Source organism: Martes martes, assembly GCF_963455335.1.
Source record: "Martes martes genome assembly, chromosome: 1".
Lineage (NCBI taxonomy): Eukaryota > Metazoa > Chordata > Mammalia > Carnivora > Mustelidae > Martes > Martes martes.
Genome location: NC_137888.1, coordinates 119,039,999 through 119,058,802, shown reverse-complemented (window position 1 = coordinate 119,058,802; position 18,804 = coordinate 119,039,999). Strand labels below are relative to the sequence as shown.

Below are 18,804 nucleotides of genomic sequence, written 5' to 3'. Positions count from 1 at the left end.
TTAAAAAGTAAGACATGATTATGGGGCGCCTGGGTGGCTCAATAGGTTAAGAGTCTGACTCTTGGTTTCGGCTCAGGTCTTGATCTCAGGGTCATGAGACTGAGCTCCATGTCGGGTTCTGTGCTCGGCACGGAGTCCACTTACGACTCTCTCTCCCTCTCCATCTGCCCCCACCCCACTCTCTAAAAAAAATAAATCTTTAAAAAAATAAGACATGATCAGAACAAATTACAAAGAAAACTTCAACACCAAGATGTTGGAACTGAATAAAATAACAAAACGTGGGGCGCCTGGGTGGCTCAGTGGATTAAGCCTCTGCCTTCAGCTCGGGTCGTGATCTCAGGGTCCTGGGATCGAGCCCCACATCTGGGCTCTCTGCTCAGCAGGGAGCCTGCTTCCCTCTCTCTCTCTGCCTGCCTCTCTGCCTACATGTGATCTCTCTCTCTGTCAAATAAAAAAATAAAATCTTTTTAAAAAAATAACAAAAGATGGGAACAACTGTCAAGATGATTTGGTCCAACTCTTAACCTGATTTGTAGATCGCAAATACTACAGACCTCACAAATGAGAGTCCAGCCTCTTTGAACACTTCCTGTTCTAAACTGATACAGTGCCTGGCTCAGAGTAAAGTGCTTCATAAACATGAGTTAAAAGAAAACATGAGTTAAATGAATCAAACTCAAACACTGGAAGTCTACTGCAAATAAAAGCAGAACATTAATGAGGTAACAGATTAAAATTGAGAAAATTCATAAGCTGAACAAATAATCTTTCTTTCCTAGGCACCCACCAGGAGCTGGGACTTAAGTGTGTTTTTAACAAACTGACATATGAAGTAAGGAACACACCCGACAGTATATGGATCATAGAATTTCAGACTGCAAAGGGCCTTAATGGACATCTAACTTGTGATCTGATACAAAGGAATCTGAGACTCGGGGAGGCTGAGTGGTTTGCTGAAAGTTTTAAGGCAACTTCAGAGAAATGAGAACCCAAGTCCAGTGTTCTTTCCAAACATGTTATGTTAATCATCTAATTAAATTCTAAATTGTAGAGTGCAGAATACAACCCTTCTAGAACGTGGCAATGGAAAAGAACACAGGGAGTTGGAAGAAGCTTCAGAGAAGAGAAAAAGTCTAATTTTCTGTAACCAAAATTGATAATCCATTAGTTGCAAGATTGCTGCTGGTGGGGATCCCATTTTATTCTTCTGTGTAGTCCCAGTGTCTGGGCTACACGGAGAGAACTCGACTCATGTGAGTCAATTTTTAAGAAAGCAGCATCTTCATTATTAAAGTTAGAGGGAGGTTGCGTATTATAAGGAATGTGAACATCTCAGGTCCTGCAGAAACTGTCTCTGCCTGGCCATACTGATGTTTCCCATGACTCGGTCTGACGAATGCCAAGCCTGGCACTTCACACCTCCTCCATCGGGCCACCACAGGCACACAGAGTAAGAAGAGCCTGATCTGGTCCCTCCATCTCTCATTGCTCATCTTGCCATAGAACTTTGTTTCCATTTCAAGCAGACCGTCGAGATAATTGGAAACATGTTAAAATAATAGGTGCCTAAAAGCCTCTTAGGAAGGAGACGGGTGCATCCATTAGCACCAGCCTTTTCTCTTGCTCCCTGACAGGTAAACTATCACTGTAAAATTTAAAAAATATAGACACTTAGGGGCACCTAGGTGGCACAGTCCAGCAAGTGTCCAACTGTTGGTTTCCGCTCAGATTGGTGATCTCAGGGTCATGAGATCGAGTCCCCCATGGGGTTCCATGTTCCGTGCAAAATTGACTTGAGATTCTCTCTCCTTCTCCCTCTGCTTCTCCTGCTCATGATTGCTCACACGCATGCTCTCTCTCTCCCTCGAATAAATAAATCTTCAAAAATAAGTCAATAAATAAATTTTTAAAATAAAAACTACAGACGCTGAAAGAACTTACAACAAAAAGATGTCTATTTACATGGTTCCAAACACTCTCCCAGTTTTAGGCAGTGATCACGTAGATGCTTTTATGTGGTAGGATCGGACTGTGCATGGTGTCTTTGCTCCACTTCTCTTTCCACTTTGTATCATTCATACACATTCCCACTGATGGATATCGCTCCCCAAAATGACAAGCATATGATTATGCGATATCTGCCATATTGACATGTTTATTTAATCATCTCCTTTTGAGCAAAAACCCGTTCTTTTGTTTAAATAGTGCTCTGAACATCTTTGCACCAATTAATTTTTCTTCTCCATTACGGGTAGAATATGGTGTTAAAAGCAGAATTCTTGGCAAAACATCAAGGGTTTCGTTGTCCCTGTAACATTCTGCCAGTCTGAGCCCCAGAAAGGCTGAGCCAAACGGTGCTCCCAGCAAAGGAAACCTTCACTTGTTTCCTCTTAGGCCAACAGTGAGCTCTCAGTGTCGTTTACAATCCTGGTTTTCAGGTACATACATACTTTAACTTCCATTTGTTTAATTGCTCGCACTGCCATGCAATGTATTTTGATGCAGAGCTATACACTTTTTGACACCCAGACTTTGCCTGTTTCTTTTCATGTAAACTGTGTATTCACCTTTGACCACTTATCAGATGGTATCTGAACACAAGCTCAGATAGATACACCAAGCCAGGGACACCTGGGTGGTTCACTTGGTTAAATGTTTACTTTCAGCTCAGGTCATGATCCTAGGGTCCTGGGATTAGGTCCTGAGTTGGGATCCCTGTTCTGTGGGGAGCCTGCTTCTCCCTCTCCCACTCCCTCTGCCCTCCCCTGCTCGTGCTGTCTCTCTCTCTCTCTCCCTCTCTGACAAATAAATAAAACCTTAAAAAAAAAGATATAACAAGCCAATTTTATTGTGCTTTTTACAAACTGCAGAAGTAATTTCCATCTATTGTTTAAAAATGCAAGCAAAAAAATGTGTCTAAAGTAGAAGGTGAAAGTTGAGGGCAAAAAGTTTCTTTCCCCTCCCTGCAACAGTATCACTCTCCAGATAGAACTGCTGAAGTCATCTTTCTATTCTTATCATTCTTATCTGTAATTCTAGATAGAACACTGTGTCTATTTCTTGATTTAGGATTTGAGATAGCATTTAGCAGATTCCCACTATGAAGGATGAGGAATTTTGCTTACACTGCCTCCCCCCACCCCTCCGCCAGTCCTATGTTGATTGTTAAACCTTCCATTGGATGTTGATGGCCAGATCACAAATTCAAATGCCTATTGGAGTCTGGGCAGGACACACAAGTACAGGAAATGGGTGGGGACAAGAAGTGTCATGAGGTCCTCTCTGCCCACCTTTCACTCTCCCACTATTAATACCAACATAGCTAGGGAAAAGACAAAGTCACAACCGGCAACAGAGTCTTGGCCGTGTGTTGGGAGAGGACTAGGAATGGAGAGGACCATAGCAAGCTGGCAGAGACTCCCTTAGATGCAGGCGGTGGTCCCCAACATGGAAGCACTACCAAGTCTTACTTTGTGAGCAAAGCCATTCAGAAATGAAGTGTTTGTGTGTAGGCTTTTCATTTGTACATCTTCGCTCAAATTTTTGGAGAACACCGCTGGCCAAACACAAAAGATCTCTGTGCTGAATATGGCCGTCTGGCTGACCATTTTTGGCCTCTGTCATTATGGTTTTAAGTCATGGACTCAGACTTATTACTGGGTCCATCTCCTCTAGATGGCTTCTCCTCACCTCGTACCCGGTAAGATGAGGACATTAGCGTCCTTAGTTTTCTCTTCCTCTCTCTTCCCACCTCTACCTTACCAGTCACCATTCTTTTACGTTGGGTTTTCCAGAGCTTACAGAGTTTGCTTCCTGTTCTGTAACCATGACTAACACTTTTGAGCTTCGTTTATGATTTTAAAAACAGGACAATTTTCTGGATAGCCGTATTATGTTGTATAAATATTTTCTTCAAACTTCCGGTGGCCATGAGTGAACTGTTCACAATCTGTAACTGAAGAACTCATTTCCAAATGTAGGAAGCTGGTGAGAGTTTGCCATTCCATGGTTATAGTCCTGTCTCCCCAAATGAGGGACCCGAATGCAAGCTCAGGGCACCTGAGCGGGACACACCTACTGGCAGGCTTCACTAAGAATGTCTGGGCAGACAACACGGCCAACCATTTCACCTGATGGCCAAGTAAAAAGACATTCTTCTGAAATACCAATATCCATACCACGAGCTTTAGTTTTCTCCATACGGATAGTAAGTATACATCTTTTAACCACCCTGACCTCTGTCCTACAGGCCACTCTTTGTCTCCACAAGCTTCCACCTCACAAATGGGGCTCTCGCTTCTGCTGAAGCCTCACCCCTCAGACGCAATGGCAGGCAGGGCTGGGAGAAAACCACTCACCCATTCACATCCCCTCCCCTGTTCTCAGTAGAGCTCTAAATCAATTCTCTTTGTAACCTTATATGTGCATATCAGTGGCATACTTGGAGGGAGGAGAAGTCAGCAAGTCTGTTGAGTCTGACGTCCTGAGCGAGAAGTGGCCACCTGCTAACAATTGTAGTAGCATCCGCAATGCTTGTCCTGTCATTCTCCATTCTGCTGCTTTCCTGGTGAGTCCTGCAGAACTCTGTAACAACCCACAGCCCACCACCGGACTCCTTGCCATACAAATTTCTGAGTTACCTGGAATGGACAGCTAGGGAAACTTTGGGAGCCCTTCAATTTGGCCCAGATACCAAGGTCACTATTCTTCAAGAAAAATGGAAGACAAAGATACTTTGATCAAGAGATTACATTTTCCTTTGAATTGAATCTTATGCCCTAAGTAAATGCTCAAGAATTTAATGAATGGATAAAGAAGATGTGGTATGTGTACACACACACACACACAATGGAATACTACTCAGCCATCCAAAAATGAAATTTTGGGGTACTTGGGTGGCTCAGTGGGTTAAAGCCTCTGCCTTCGGCTCAGGTCATGATCCCAGGGTCCTGGGATCGAGCCCCGCATCAGGCTCTCTGCTCAGCGGGGAGCCTGCTTCCTCCTCTCTCTCTCTGCCTGCCTCTCTGCCTACTTGTGATCTCTGTCAAATAAATCAATACAATCTTTAAAAAAAAGAAATCTTGCCATTTGCAATAACATGGATGTGTCATTACAATAGAGTGTATTATACTAAGCAAAATAAGTCAGCCAGGAAAACACAAATACCGTATGATTTCACTCATATGTGGAATTTAAGAAACATAACAAAGGATCATAGGGGAAGGGAGGGAAAAATAAAACAAGATGAAATCAGAGAGGGGGACAAACCATAAGAGACTCTTAATCATAGGAAACAAACTTGAGGGTTGCTGGAGGGGAGGTGGGTGGGGGGATGGGGTAACTGGGTTATGGGCATTAAGGAGGGCACTTGATATGATGAGCACTGGGTATTATATAAGACTGATGAATTACTGACTTCTACCTCTGAAACTAATAATACACTTTATATTAATTAATTGGATTTCAATTAAAAAAAGCAAAAGAAAATCAGTCAGCTGTAAAAAAAGAAAAAGGGACATTGAATATATGTCTTTGTAACTAATGCAACAAAAATATCTCTGAAAGATTACATGTTTATTTATAAGTGTTCTAAGTGTTTATTTATAAGATGGATTAAATAAATTTGTAAAACTTCATTTTAATTAAAAGTATTTTTTATATTAAAAAAGAATTTAATGTCTTATTTCTATTGCAAATGGAATGCTACTTTCAATATATCTTCTGGCTGTGGGTCTCTGGTTTACGGGAACTGAGTTAAATGGAAGAGCAATCCTGATCATGCCTGTCCAACAGCACTTTCTGCGATGACAGAAATGTTCAATAATCTGTGTGGCCCAACCTGGTAGTTACTAGCTCCACGTGTATAAGGAACACTTAAAATGGGATGGCATGGCTGAAGAACTGAATCTTAAATTTTATTTAATTGTAATTAACCTTAACCTAAACTGAAATAGCCACGGGTGGCTACCAGCCTTCCAACTGGAAAATACAGCTCCTGACCTTGGTAACTCATTCTCACGGAGAAGCAAAAGACAATCAACAACAACCGATAAAACTGTAATCTGATCAAAGTAAAAATGAGTCATACATGTAAGTATTAAAGAAATCCAGAGAAGGGAATCACAGAGTGTTACGAAGTTCATGTTTAGATCTATGACGTAGATGTATGTGCCAATATGAAAAATAAATGCCAAAAGATGTGAAGCAAAAAGGCCAAGTTGCAGACCAGTATACGTACATGGGTCCATTTGTGTGTGTGTGTATATATATATATATATATATATATATATATATAAGCAAATGCAGATACATGCTTTGTGTGCATTGAACATTTCTGGAAGGATACCCCAAGTGTAGACAATGGTTACCCCTGGAGAGTGAAGTATGTGTCAAGGCAAGGAACTTGTTTACGTTTTTTGAATTTTTGTTTTACAAATAGTTTAACATTTAAATCATTTTTTCTCTATAACAAAATTATTTTAGATAATTAACAAATAATATATTTTTAAAAGGCCAAAGTAGACAACTCTTTCCTGTAGTTATTACTCACAAGTGATCTTATATGATTATTGGGAATATTCCACATCCTATGATCATGGCTCTTCCGTACTCTAATAAGATGCTTTAAAAAGAAAGCATCCTTAAGGATGAGTAGCCTGAAGGAGGCAGAATTGAATTTGGACCCCTACGCTGGATGAGGTGGAGACGAGGAGAAAGGGCATTCTTGATAAAGGCACAGCCTGAGAAAGGGAAAGGGGCAGGGATGCAGGCGTGTGGGTAAGCAGTGAGGGCTCTGGAAGGGCCAGACAGAGACTGGATGGGATAAGGGGAGCTAAGACCCTATAACAAGCAGAAGACCAAGTCCCTATGAACTTGACTGGCAAGAGGTTTGGAGCTTTAGACCCAACCTGGTTCTTGGGGGGCACCCAACATGTACTGAGCACACTTCAGGCGGCAGGGATCAGGCTACTCCCAGGGCATGATGATGAGTAAGAAAAAGAGTTCCAGAAACCAGATGAGACATGAGACAGGAATGGCATCATATAGTGTAAGAAATACAAGATTTGGACCCCAAAGTACTGCCTTTATCACTTACTGACATAACCTTAACATGTTCTGTGATCATTCTGAGCCCCCCGGTTCTTCCTCTATTAAAAAAAAAAAAAGAAAAAAGGAGAGAAGGTCACCTTGCCATGAGGATGAAATGACTACCATTACACGTCTGACCCCACAGGACACCAATAAACGTTACTTCCTATCACACTCTGTCCCCATTCCTAACCCCAGCTGGAGAGGAAAGATAAAATACTTCTTTCCCTTTCTCCTCAAAAGTGAAAGCAGAACAAAGTCCCCGTTTTGTGGGCTGTGGGCTGGGTGAGCGGGGCTAGGGCTGGCTGTGTTCGCGGGAGGAAGGCAGGAGAGCAGGACAGGGCTGGGCAGCTAGGAGCTGACTGCAAAGGCCTTGTAGGCAGCCTGAAGAAGTCCCGTGCAAGGGGGGATGTGAAGCAGGGGGCGGCCCAGTCAGACCTGCACTACAGGAAGGACAAACTGCAAGGACAGAAGTCGGGAAGCAGGAAACCCAAGCCACCGCAAACCCTGTCTTAATCTCCTCTAAATTCCTATAGTACAAGCAATTTGTTCAACTATTTCAAGCTTCTAATTATACACTGTCATATCCTACTGTTTTACATACACGCATTTTCCTCCAGAACTACACCAAGACTCCTGAGGACAGAAAGCACCCAAGTTAGCAGATACTGCCCTCGAATTTCTCACAGTGGCTGAGCACTTCCGGGTTAGAAGCGAACTGGGAAGAAGTCAGTGTGGGAGGGATACTACTGTTGGCTAAGTGGAAACTGAGGAAGTGCTCACGCTCTCGTGGGTCAGGTCTTCTCCGTTCCCTTCCTCCACCCTCCACGGCTTCAACAGGGACCCCCGGAGGAGGTGGGGCTGGCCCTTTGTCGTGAAGCCCACTTCAGTAAGCACCAAGCCCCTCGGTCTGGAGGGAAGCCCCATTTGGGCCGGACTTCTCAAGAGACACTGAAGTATCAGCTCATTTGACTTATAGCACAGCCAGGTCCTATCACTATGTTTGCTTTTTCTGATAAGAATGAATTCCAGTGCGGAGGGGAAGAAATCTCCAGTCATGTCAATATATTTCCCCACCATCTTGCTCCTTTCCTATTTGACTCGGTGTCGGGAGAAGCAGCCTGTGGGTGCTTTAGCCGCCCCTATGGGCAACAGAAGGTGGAACAGTTTCCGTCAGCCCCTGGCATTGGTGTGGCCCCAGCTATCATGCAAGGAGGCCCCAGAACCAGGGCCCAGCAATGCTGACCCATGGTGGCAGTCTGGCATACTACTCTTCTCACCTTCATGGCGTCCTGCACTGTGGGGGTCCCCTTATGCATGTGGGCAGACAAGAGAGCCCCACATCTGAGTTACGTCTATTGTCTAGCTCCCCCAAGAAAACAGCTGCCCCCAGACCACCCTGCTCAGGCCTAGCAGGCCGTCTCATGCAAAGAGGCCCACACAGGCATTGGAGTGGGTTCAGGGCCATTTGGTAGACAACTCTGGGATCCCAGGTACTCAGAACCTGGGGGATAGTGTGCCTCCAGCAGACACAACCTTTAGGCAGATAGATCCCCTGCTGTGAGGTGAAGATACAGCCAGATGAAGGAACAGGGGTTTCTAGAATGTGGGCTCAGGTTGCCTGGGTCTAGAGGTGGTACTGATGAGATACAGATCCAAAGTTTTATGAGTTCTTAAAAATATAATCTCCAGTTGACAGACCCAAGAAAAAATTTTAAAAGGTAGGCAGCTTTGGCTACATCAATAGACCCTGATTGAATAGTGGTTTTCTATAATGACATTATAGAAAATGTCATTAACAGTTACATGATATTAACTCACCTCCTAACCCCATATGGTTGACTTCCTCTCATAGATCCTAGACTCTGTCAGTTCAGGCCAGATGGCCAAAGCCAGGGAGGAATGAATTCTTCTAGAATGCTTTAAGGGCTGGGCCACCTTCAACTCAGAGTAAGGTACTCTCATCACTATTGGTGGATTTGGTAAGGGTCTGAAAGAAGGTTTTTTTTTCTTTTTCTTTTTTTATTGCAATATAACTGACCTATGACATTATGTTAGGTTTGGGTATATACTAAAATGTATATATTGTGAGATGATCACCACATTGAATCTAACATCCATCAAAACAGTGATAAATTTTTTTCTTGTAATAAGAACTTTTAAGATCTACTCTTTTAGCGAGTTTTAAATATACAACAGCGTATTGTTAACTACAGTCCCCGTGTTGTACATGACATCTCCATGTCTTATTTATTTTATAACTGGAAGTTTGTACCTTTCTGCCTTTCTCCATTTTGCTCACACCCCACCCCTACCTCTGGCAACAACCAATCTGATTCCCTGCATCTCTGAGTTTGGCTGTTTCTTTTTCTTTCTTTTAGATTCCCCATATAAGAGAGATCATACAGTATTTATCTTTCTCTGTCTGATCTGAAAGTTTTTTCATTCTTTTCTGTGCTATGTCTTCCCTATTTATTCCCATCAACTAAAGAGACAATAACTCCACAGGCATCTCATTGGGAGTTTATCAGTTAGGAATACGTTTTTGTAAAATTTCCTGTATGAATAACCACAGCCAAAGATCCTATCTAAAAAAACATTTAAGTCCTAGGATTTTTTTGTCTCTTAGTTGCTAGTGATTATGTTCCCTCTACTGCTGTACCCACAACCCATGCCCACCCCAGCCAATCCTCAATGTTTGTTGCCTCATGGTTTTAATATGGCAGTTGAGCACCAGACATCATACCTGCATTCGAGGCAAGAAGCAGAGGAGGGGTGGAACATGAGAGGACCAGTGATTTTTTTTTTTTTTTTAAATCAGAAAAGCAAGAGCTTTCCTGGAAATCAGCCAGAATGTGTCACTGAGCCACCTCTAGCTGGAAGGGAAGCCTCTACAATGGCTTCTAGAGGAGAACAGGTCAAGGGCAAAGGGAATTGGTAATGGGTTATGTGTTGGCTGTCCAAAAGGTCTGCCGTAAAGTGGAAAAGCCATGATGGATGTGAGGTACTGAGACTGAACATCTCACAGTTTCGAGCTTCTCAGAACAAGACATGAGCCACAAGGGTGATCTGTGGTCCCACCTTAATGTCTCCCAAGTCTTCTTGATAGAAAGAAGGGCTTTATTGGAGGAAAAGGTTCATTAAGTCCTTAGCCTATAAATATAGGTAAAATAAGGAAATGACAACAGGGCAGCAACCATTTTATCTCTTTTAGAAATAAAACCAAAAAGCATAAATTTGAACCCACTTCTGATTACTGGCTTCAGAAGGCAGCAAGGAGCAAACCTTTCTAACTTTCTCACATCCTGGTAGCCACTGCGTTTCTCTGCAGTGATGGGCAGGTCCTTCTGCTCTGTTCAGAAGAAGCTGGGACACCCCAGGACCCACCACACCAGGCGTTAGCACTTGGGCTGGTGGTGGCAACTTTACAGAGGGGAGTAGACAGAGCCCCTGTGGTTGCCACAAAGAAGAGAGGGCTATGCCTGCTGCAGTGGCCACCAGCCTGGGCCTAAGCAGCTACTCATTCAAAAGAGATTCTACATGAGCCCAGTTAATGAAGAGCTGAGAGCCTGAGGTGGCTGTGACAGAAAACCAGGGCTGATTTGGTGCAGAACGAGCATCTGAACAGGACGGACCCCAGCACCTGGAGGGACGGGTCTGCTGCAGGCAGGGTCAAGCACTGCAGCAGTGGAGGGTACCAGGCACCGGAGGCAGAGAACCACTGGCTAACAGTCAGTGGGTAACCGTGTTCGGAGCTCAGTCTTTTATAACAGCAACTCCCACTCAAAGCCCTCCAGGTGAACACCACCTTACTTCTCTCTCCTCTGAGGGCATCAGATCAGGAACACTCCCTGTTCAACTGCATCTCTGGTAGTGAAACAACCAGCGTCCTCATTCTGGAATCTTCTGAGATGGCTCTTCCCTAATGCAAAACATCCCTCTGTGCCTTTTGCTATTGTGATCACATACACTTGCGGCATGCTCATTTAAGAGCACTTTTGAAGACAGCCTCTCCCTCTGTGTTTCCATTTGCAAGCTCTTGGATGGAACCAGACACACCATCTAAGATCTCTCTGGAACTGTCTTCTGCCAGCATGCTGCCCAGGTGTTGTTCTGCATGAATTCGGGCAGGCTGGAAAGGGTAAGGGAGCTCTGCAGGCTGACTTTCAAGGAAGGCATTCATTTCAACATATAATCCACATGCAACATAGAAAGTCAACTTTCATCAATATAAGCAAAATAAAATTCCCAGAGAATGCCATACTTTCAGAACACTGCAGTCAACATTGTGAATGCATTCAGTCCACTGGGTTGTTTATGATGGTTCAATTTATGTTATGTGAATTTTACCTCACTCAAAAACTACAATGTTACTCTACTTTTTAACTTTGGGAAGTGGTTTTACCATTTTCTTCCTCACCTCACTTTCTTTTCACATTCCCGGAGGCCAGAAATACAGAAACCATGAGTTGCGTCTTCTCAGAGAAGGAAACCCAGGCCCATGGAAGGTGTGAAGCCACTGGGAGGGTGGCCGAGCTACAGAGAGCTCAGTGTGCTGATGCCTGGGCCAACGCTCATTCCACAAGATTCCAGAGCAAATAACTCAAGGGCATGGTCCCTTCGTGACCTCCAAAGGCAGCAAAGGAAGCAGAAGCAGTGCCATGCTACAGAGGAAGATAAGTCCTCTCTTCCTCCCCGTGTCTGCCAGAATTCGAGATGAAGTTCATCTCCCCAAGACAGCAGGGCAGGAGGGAAGGTACCAGAGATGAGATCAGTTTTGCTAAGCCATTATTTTCAAGTTCATTTTTTATATTTTATCTTTTAAGTATAAAGTCGGTGTTGTATAACACCTTCACAGAGTGGTCAAGCCACCATCGCCATCTCATTCCAGAACATCTCCATCATCCCCAGGGGGAATCCTCCAGCCATTAGCGGTCAGGCCCCATGCCTCCTCCCTGGCCCCGCAACCACAAATCTACGATAGCTTTGCCTGCTCCGGACATCTCATACCCACGGAGGCATTCAGTGTGTGACCTTATGGGCTGGCTTCTCTCCCTCAGCAGTCTTCTCGGTGTGCATCCAAACCACAGCCTATATCACTAGGCCACTCCTTCCAATGGTGTAAGCCATTTCTAAGTCCTCAGGGATTCTTCTGCTGCTTCTTTCCTGCCAGCTGCGGGAATGTGGGACCATAGTCAGGGCAACAGAAAGGAGCCCTCATTCTGGCAGGGCCCGGAAAGAGGACAGAGACCCCTCAGCAGCGTTAGCAACATTCCCCACCATCTTCTTCTGGGGGAAGGTGTGACAAGGACTGTTACGTCAGCCCTGCTGGCCAACAGTCCTCACTACAGGACCACATGGAGCACGCACCACAGTGCGGCCCTGCGCTCTCCCGATGGCGAGGGCCATCCCACACAAGGCCAAACCGGGTGCTTCAACAAAGGCAAGGCCCAGTGCCATCTTGGATGAGGGGTGTGCTTGAGCCCTTGCTTCTATACTCGTGCAGGGGCCTGCTCTTCAGCTGTAGATTCATAACACCACCTAGCTTCCACAGTGTTTCCTGGGGTAGGTCCCCCATGTCTACCCCCAGACAAATAATACTTGCAAATGTCCTTGATGTCTAAGTGCCTCTCCATGTCAAGCTGACGACGTGACTTCCCGGTAACCTGAACAGCAGCTTGAGACAAGCCTCTCCACGTGGGCCTAACCTTAGTATTCTTACAGCTGTTCTTCCATGTCCCCGTCTTCCTCTCCTCCTTTCTAGCACAAGGTAGACAAGGGATTACCAGACCCAATTTGCAGAAGAAGAAATGGAGGCCCAGTAAGAGCAAGAGACTAGTATTCATTAGCTGGTTAAAGTGACCGAATGGACAAGGGGTCCCACCTCCCACTGCACTGCTCTGGATACGCCAAGGGGAATACACGAGAGGGCTAATTAATGAAACACTCCTTGGAGGGAGGAAGTGAAAGAAAATTGACAGTATGTTCTCAGCTGTCCAGATTGGAGGGCACATATGTCGACCCACGCTGCCACCAGACCGTGTCATCTTCTACAATTAGACAGCACTTACCCAGAACATGACCTATGTTAACAGCCCCATTCCATCCCCGAGTTCTCCAACACCGACCAAAGTCACCATAAACCAAACAAGTCAGGGAAACTGACAGATAGTCCCTTTATGTGTAGGTCCGAAGAAAACCAGGCTTCCACAAGATCCAGCCTGCCAGGGAAAGGGGTGCCGAAGTAGGGATCACCTTGCCCCATCTCCTCTCCAGCCTCCCCTCCGGCCACGCTTCTTACCCTCCCTTCGAACTTGGCGGTGGCTCCTTCTCTGATGCAGAGGTTCCGAGGGGGCACAATGAAAGCAGGGGCCTCAGTGAGGGGCACGGAACCGGCTCTCGAGTGATCCACACTGATGGAGGCTTTAGAAACCTGTGCTGAGGCAGCCAGCTTCACATCCCCCATGGTCTGCGAACAGGAAGGAAGACTAGGTCAGATGAGAAAAAGTGCCGCCCCTCATCCCTGTGCATGGCCAGCATTCCCGGTGCATTTGGGAAGCTCCTCCTTCCCCATCTTTCCAACAAATCCCTTCTCTGCTAATAAGAGCCAGAGTCTCATAGGGAGGTCAAGGCTGGGAACAGAGGCAGAGATGAGAGAAGCAAGGTGGTCAGATCCCAAGCACTCAGTGGACACCCACAGCCACCACTTGGAGTGCATCCTAAGTTTCCCTGCCCCAAGTTGCAGGTCTAGGAGAGAGACTCACCAGGCCAGACCAGCTCAAGACAGGGGACCACGTCTTACTCGCAGTGGGACAGTGGTATCAGGGGCATGCAATTAGTTTGTTTTGTAAAAGGACACACTCCTGTCCGACAAACCCAGATTTCTCTTTGGCTGGTAAGGTATTAGCAATGCAAGCAAAATCTTTTCCAAATGATAAGACTCACAGGTTCACAGCAGTAGATAACAATATAAGCAAAACTTCTGTAGCACTTCCTATTCCCCAGGAACTATTCTAAGCACGTGTAAACAATAGCTCATTTGCTCCTCATATAAACACTAGGGGACAATCTCATCATCCCCATTTTATGGATCAGAAACAGAGGCACAGCAAGATTAAGAAATTTGCTCAAGGTCATGGCATTTAGTAGGGGCCAGAACTGCCACTTGAACCCAGGCGTCCCGCGCCAGAGCTCCTATTCCTAACCAGGGGCTCTCCTGCCTCCTGTAAATAGTCAGAGCTGGCCAGTGGCAAGGGTCTCTGAGGGCAGAGAAGCCAGTGAGGGAGCTGCACATTTACATGTAAAACTGAGGTTTTCTGCAGGTCAAAACATACCATCAACAGCACCGAAAGATGGATGGGATAAAGTGTTTGCAGCAAAAACAAAGGACGGGAATACTTCACAACTAAGAAGGAAACAGCCCCGCAGATAGATGGACGGAGGCTATGACTAGAGCAGTTCACGGAAGACTGACTGACGAATGGCCTCTAAACAAAGGGACATGGCCTGGCCTTGGTGAGATCCAAGAGTACAAAGTCAGAACAAGCCATTATCTTTTCTAAAAAACTGACCACACCGACATTTAAAAAGGTAACATAAAATGTTAGTAAGACTGTGGTAAGGTGGCACTCTTGCCTGGGGGGGTGGGTGAATATCAATTGGTGTGATCTCTCTGGAAAGCAATTTGGCAAAGAGATTCTGGGAAAAAAATCCATCTCTCCTCCCAGAAATCCTACATTTAGCAATTTTTTTTTTTTTTTTTTGAGGAAGAGAAAGAGAATGAGCAGGGGGAGCACTGGAGGGAGAGGGAGAAGCAGGCTCCCTGCTGAGCAAGGAGCCTGATGTGGGACTTGATCCCAGGACCCTGGGATCATGACCTGAGCCGAAGGCAGACACTCAACTGACTGAGCCACCCAGGGGCCCCTATTAATGTATTATTAGGGAAGAAATCGGAGATGCAGCACAAAATTTATATCTAAAGAGGCTAATCACATTATTTATAGCAGGAGAAACAAAAATAATCCTGGGAAGTAGAAACAGAAAGAAAGGCCCAGCGAAGTGTCTAACAGTGAGAACTGGTGGAACACAGTGGAGCTATCCAAGTGTATGTTTACAAGGAGAATAATGATAGGAATTGATATAGAAATTTTAAATTCAAAATAAATTTTATTTTGGAAAATTTCAAACATACCGAAAAAACAGAAAGAATGATAAAATGAGCACCTTAAGTATCCATTGCCCAACTCCAACAATTACCATCTTGCCATATTTCGATCACTGTGTTTGTGTATGTTTGCACAATCATTTTAAAGTCATCATGATATTTTAATGGAAAAAATCAGGATATACTCATTCACTCAATTAAAATAGATTTCTTGAACACTGATCATATGCCAAGCTAGGTGTTTGAGATACAGTAGTGAATAATCATATGCTTGTGGCAAGTGTGGTAGCCTGGTAGTAGGGAAGGAATGGGGTTCTCAAATCCTGCAGAACCCCTAGGACCATACCCTCGAGGGAACTCTGCTCCCTTTGGCCTCCTCCAGGACCACAGAGAAACTCAGCATGGGGTGGGCTCAGAGTGAGGGCAAGAAACATGAGGCTCAGACCCTGCCACAGATCCAGCCATGAGCTGGAAGGTACTTCCAGTCTCTTGGCCTCTGTTTCCTTTTCTGTAAAATGGGGGTGATAACCTCAGCCTCAGAAGGCTGCAGGGAGGATCTGAGTGAGAGCCCACACAAAACACACAACACAGCGTGAAAGGGGTTCAATCAGTAGTAGCCAATCAACATTGTCATCATTCCGTTCCCAAAGAGAAGCGGGTCTCCCCACCCTGCAGGACCCAGGCCCTCTTCACCGAGGACAGTAAGGAGCCCAGTTCAGCCCCATCACCTTCGGGGCAAGGGGATCTGAGTGGGATTACTGTGACCAGCAGTGGGAAGCAGATGGCCGAACTCCGTGAGGAGGCAGGGAAGGCAGGCCTGAGGCCCACAGCAGCCTCCCTCAGCACTGTCGTGTCTGTTCCAGCAGCACAACTGACTGAGGGCAGTCCCCACAATACTGCAAGGCATTTCTAACTTCGCTCCTCTCACAAATGACAACACCGAAGCTCAGAGATAACACCTGTCCAAGGTCACAGAGCTAAGAAGTAGAAACCAAAACCAAGTCTGACCTCTGTCCTACCCTGTAGGCCTCCTAGAGCACCCCCATGACCCAGACAAGGCATTTCCTACTGTCCCCAGTCAAGGGAGATAAAACAGGCGGAGGCTTGGGAGTCTCACAGAGGATGGGGGACAGGCAATGGGCCTCCGCTTCTGCTTTAGACTTGGGTTTGAAAGACACAAGACTCTTCCCCCTCTGCTTTCTGGGGAGCCGAAAACTAGAAGTAGTGACATCAGCCTCAGGACCCTCTCTGCATACCACCCCATTCCAAGATCATCGGGGTTCTGTCTAAATCTCCCGAAGGTCCTGGATGCTAGCATCAAAGGGAAAGTGCTTGGCTTCAAGAACACAAAAGACAGAAGTCATCTACCCTCAGGGGAGGTCTGGCTTCATGGGTAGAAAAGGAATAGGCAAATCAATCCGGCCAGGAGACATCCAGTCCCCTACAAGGTGGTTGTGGGGGTAGTTAGTTAACTATCAGGCGAGCAGGACCAGAGCCCAGGCCCAGGCTGGCCAGAGACACCAAACAGCTTCACTCAGCCCATCGCCCCGCCCACTGCCATCAGCAGCATAAACAGAATCCATCCACATTGGCAAGTAATGGTTACTGACATAACTGAGATGTTTCTCAAAAAATAATAATAAATGAGGGGTGCCTGACTGGCTCAGTAAGTGGAGTGTGTGGCTCTTGATCTTGGGGTTATGAGTTCAAACCCCCATATTGGGTGTAGAGATTACTTAAAAATAAAATCTGTAAAATAATAATAGTAACAATAAATCAAACCAAACCATCCTTATTCCCTTTTAATCTCTTGTCCAGCCTGATGACCACATTCCAGTCAAGAACACCAGAGGGGCTGGGTATCTTCCGCCGTAATTTCTCTACTGGCAGAGCCGGCCTCAGTGGCTGGAAACACACCCAGCTTGGCGGTTCATTCAATCAATACCAGTTAAACGCAGATCAAAGGATGGAGAATTAAAAGGAGGAAAAAAATGGAAGACGGAGGTCCAAGAGAGTTGGAGGCAGCCCCCTACACACAATGCTCGGACCAAAGCTCACCTCCAAATAAGGTTTTCGCAAGTAACATAATTTGTTAATCATCCAAAGCGGCCCAAAGTTAACTTGACCTTAATGTGATCAAAAGCATTTTAAATTGTTTCTTGAACCCAGAAAAGAACATTTTCAACTGTGGCCAAAAGACGGTGAACTCTGAGGCAAAAAGACTCAAAAGAAATGTTAAAAATTAGGGATGAAGTTATATGGCAGAACAAGTTTAGAGAAACCAGCTGTCCTCTTCCCTACCCAAAATGCACACATTTAAAATGATCGTAGTCTTTAAGCACCTGACCCTGCAAGCAAGGCATCCTGGAAATTGCACGCCTTCCCTCTAGGGCTGGGCTCCCAGCAGGCTCTGCACTGGCAGCCAGCCATGAACCCACCTCCCACCTCCCCGCAGGCAGAGGACGCAGCAAACCACCCAGGCGCAAGGGCCCCAGGCAATGACAGCTCTGCTCTCCCACCTTCATCTTCTCTCTGCGGTGCGCTCAGATCCTGACCCTTTCCCTGATAGTGCCTACTGCCCGAGTGAGCAGCTCCTTGGCTGCCGGCTGTGCCAGGTGGCCTTGCTGTGACCCACAGGGGCAAGCTGTGGGGCAGAGCCATACGCCCGAGAACCGATGTGCCTTACCGTGGCCTCTTCCCCAGGCAGCTCTCCCATGAGTTGGGACACACGGGCAGCCACGCTTTACCACTGGACTGCAGAGAATCGGTCCGTCAGAGGAGGAAGACCATGAAGGAGAGCCAGGGACGCGGTGGAGCCCAGGGCTAGACTGCAAAGTTAAGGGGCGTCTGCCTGACTCTGCTCGCAGATGTTGCAACTTGCCTTCTGCCTGGCAGCCAATTTCACTCAGTCAGGGAGCTCTGTTGTTCTAATCCGCCCAGCTGGGGTGACCTTTGAAACCCCTGGCTGCCAGCTGCAGAGGCTCTCCATGGAGTCCCGCCGAGACCAGGAGTGGAAGCTCACAGGTTTTTCCTCGTTTGGGGCTGCGGAGGCCAATCTCAGTGCGGAGCAAAGGGAGGACACTGTCAAGCAGAGAGCTGAACCCCTGGAGGGGCTGGGCACATCCCCAGCTCCACATCTGGCCTGGAACGTCACTCACCCCTTGGCACATCTGGGATTACCACACAGGGCTCATGGGATATGTGCCTCCTGAGACCCAGCCCTTTTCTCCTTCAGCTAAAGAAGCCCAGCTTATGATCCCTGCAGTGGGAGGGAAGCCCAGAGAACAGACGGATGGGGAACTCCCGTGCTGCAATTGTCTTAAGGAATCTGGGCTGCGATCTGAACCAGGCTCCAAGCATTCATGTTGCGCACAGGACCCAGCAGCGCTCCTTCTGACCCCTGGGGAGCTTCAGGAAGGGTCCTTGGTGCATACCTCTAAAGTATGGTAGTACGGTGATGCCCAGCCCAGTCCTTCTCCTCTGGGGGAGAAAAGGATTTCTGTAGTTCCAAAGGGATCTCTCTTGCTGTGGCAACTCACACCACGGGA

General features: G+C 46.2%; 1 protein-coding gene across 1 annotated transcript in view; it reads right to left on the bottom strand.

Annotated features, from left to right (window-relative positions):
• Positions 1-18,018, bottom strand: part of MYLK (myosin light chain kinase) — a 178,656-nt gene extending 160,638 nt beyond the window's left edge. Inside the window, exons 1-2 of the mRNA XM_080799769.1 lie at positions 17,943-18,018; positions 13,394-13,561 (exon numbers count right to left, since the gene is read on the bottom strand). Of these exons, the coding sequence (XP_080655895.1) occupies positions 13,394-13,561; positions 17,943-17,972 (198 nt within the window). The 5' untranslated portion in view covers positions 17,973-18,018. The remainder of the gene's footprint in view (positions 1-13,393; positions 13,562-17,942) is intronic.
• Between the last annotated feature and the right edge of the window lie 786 nt (positions 18,019-18,804).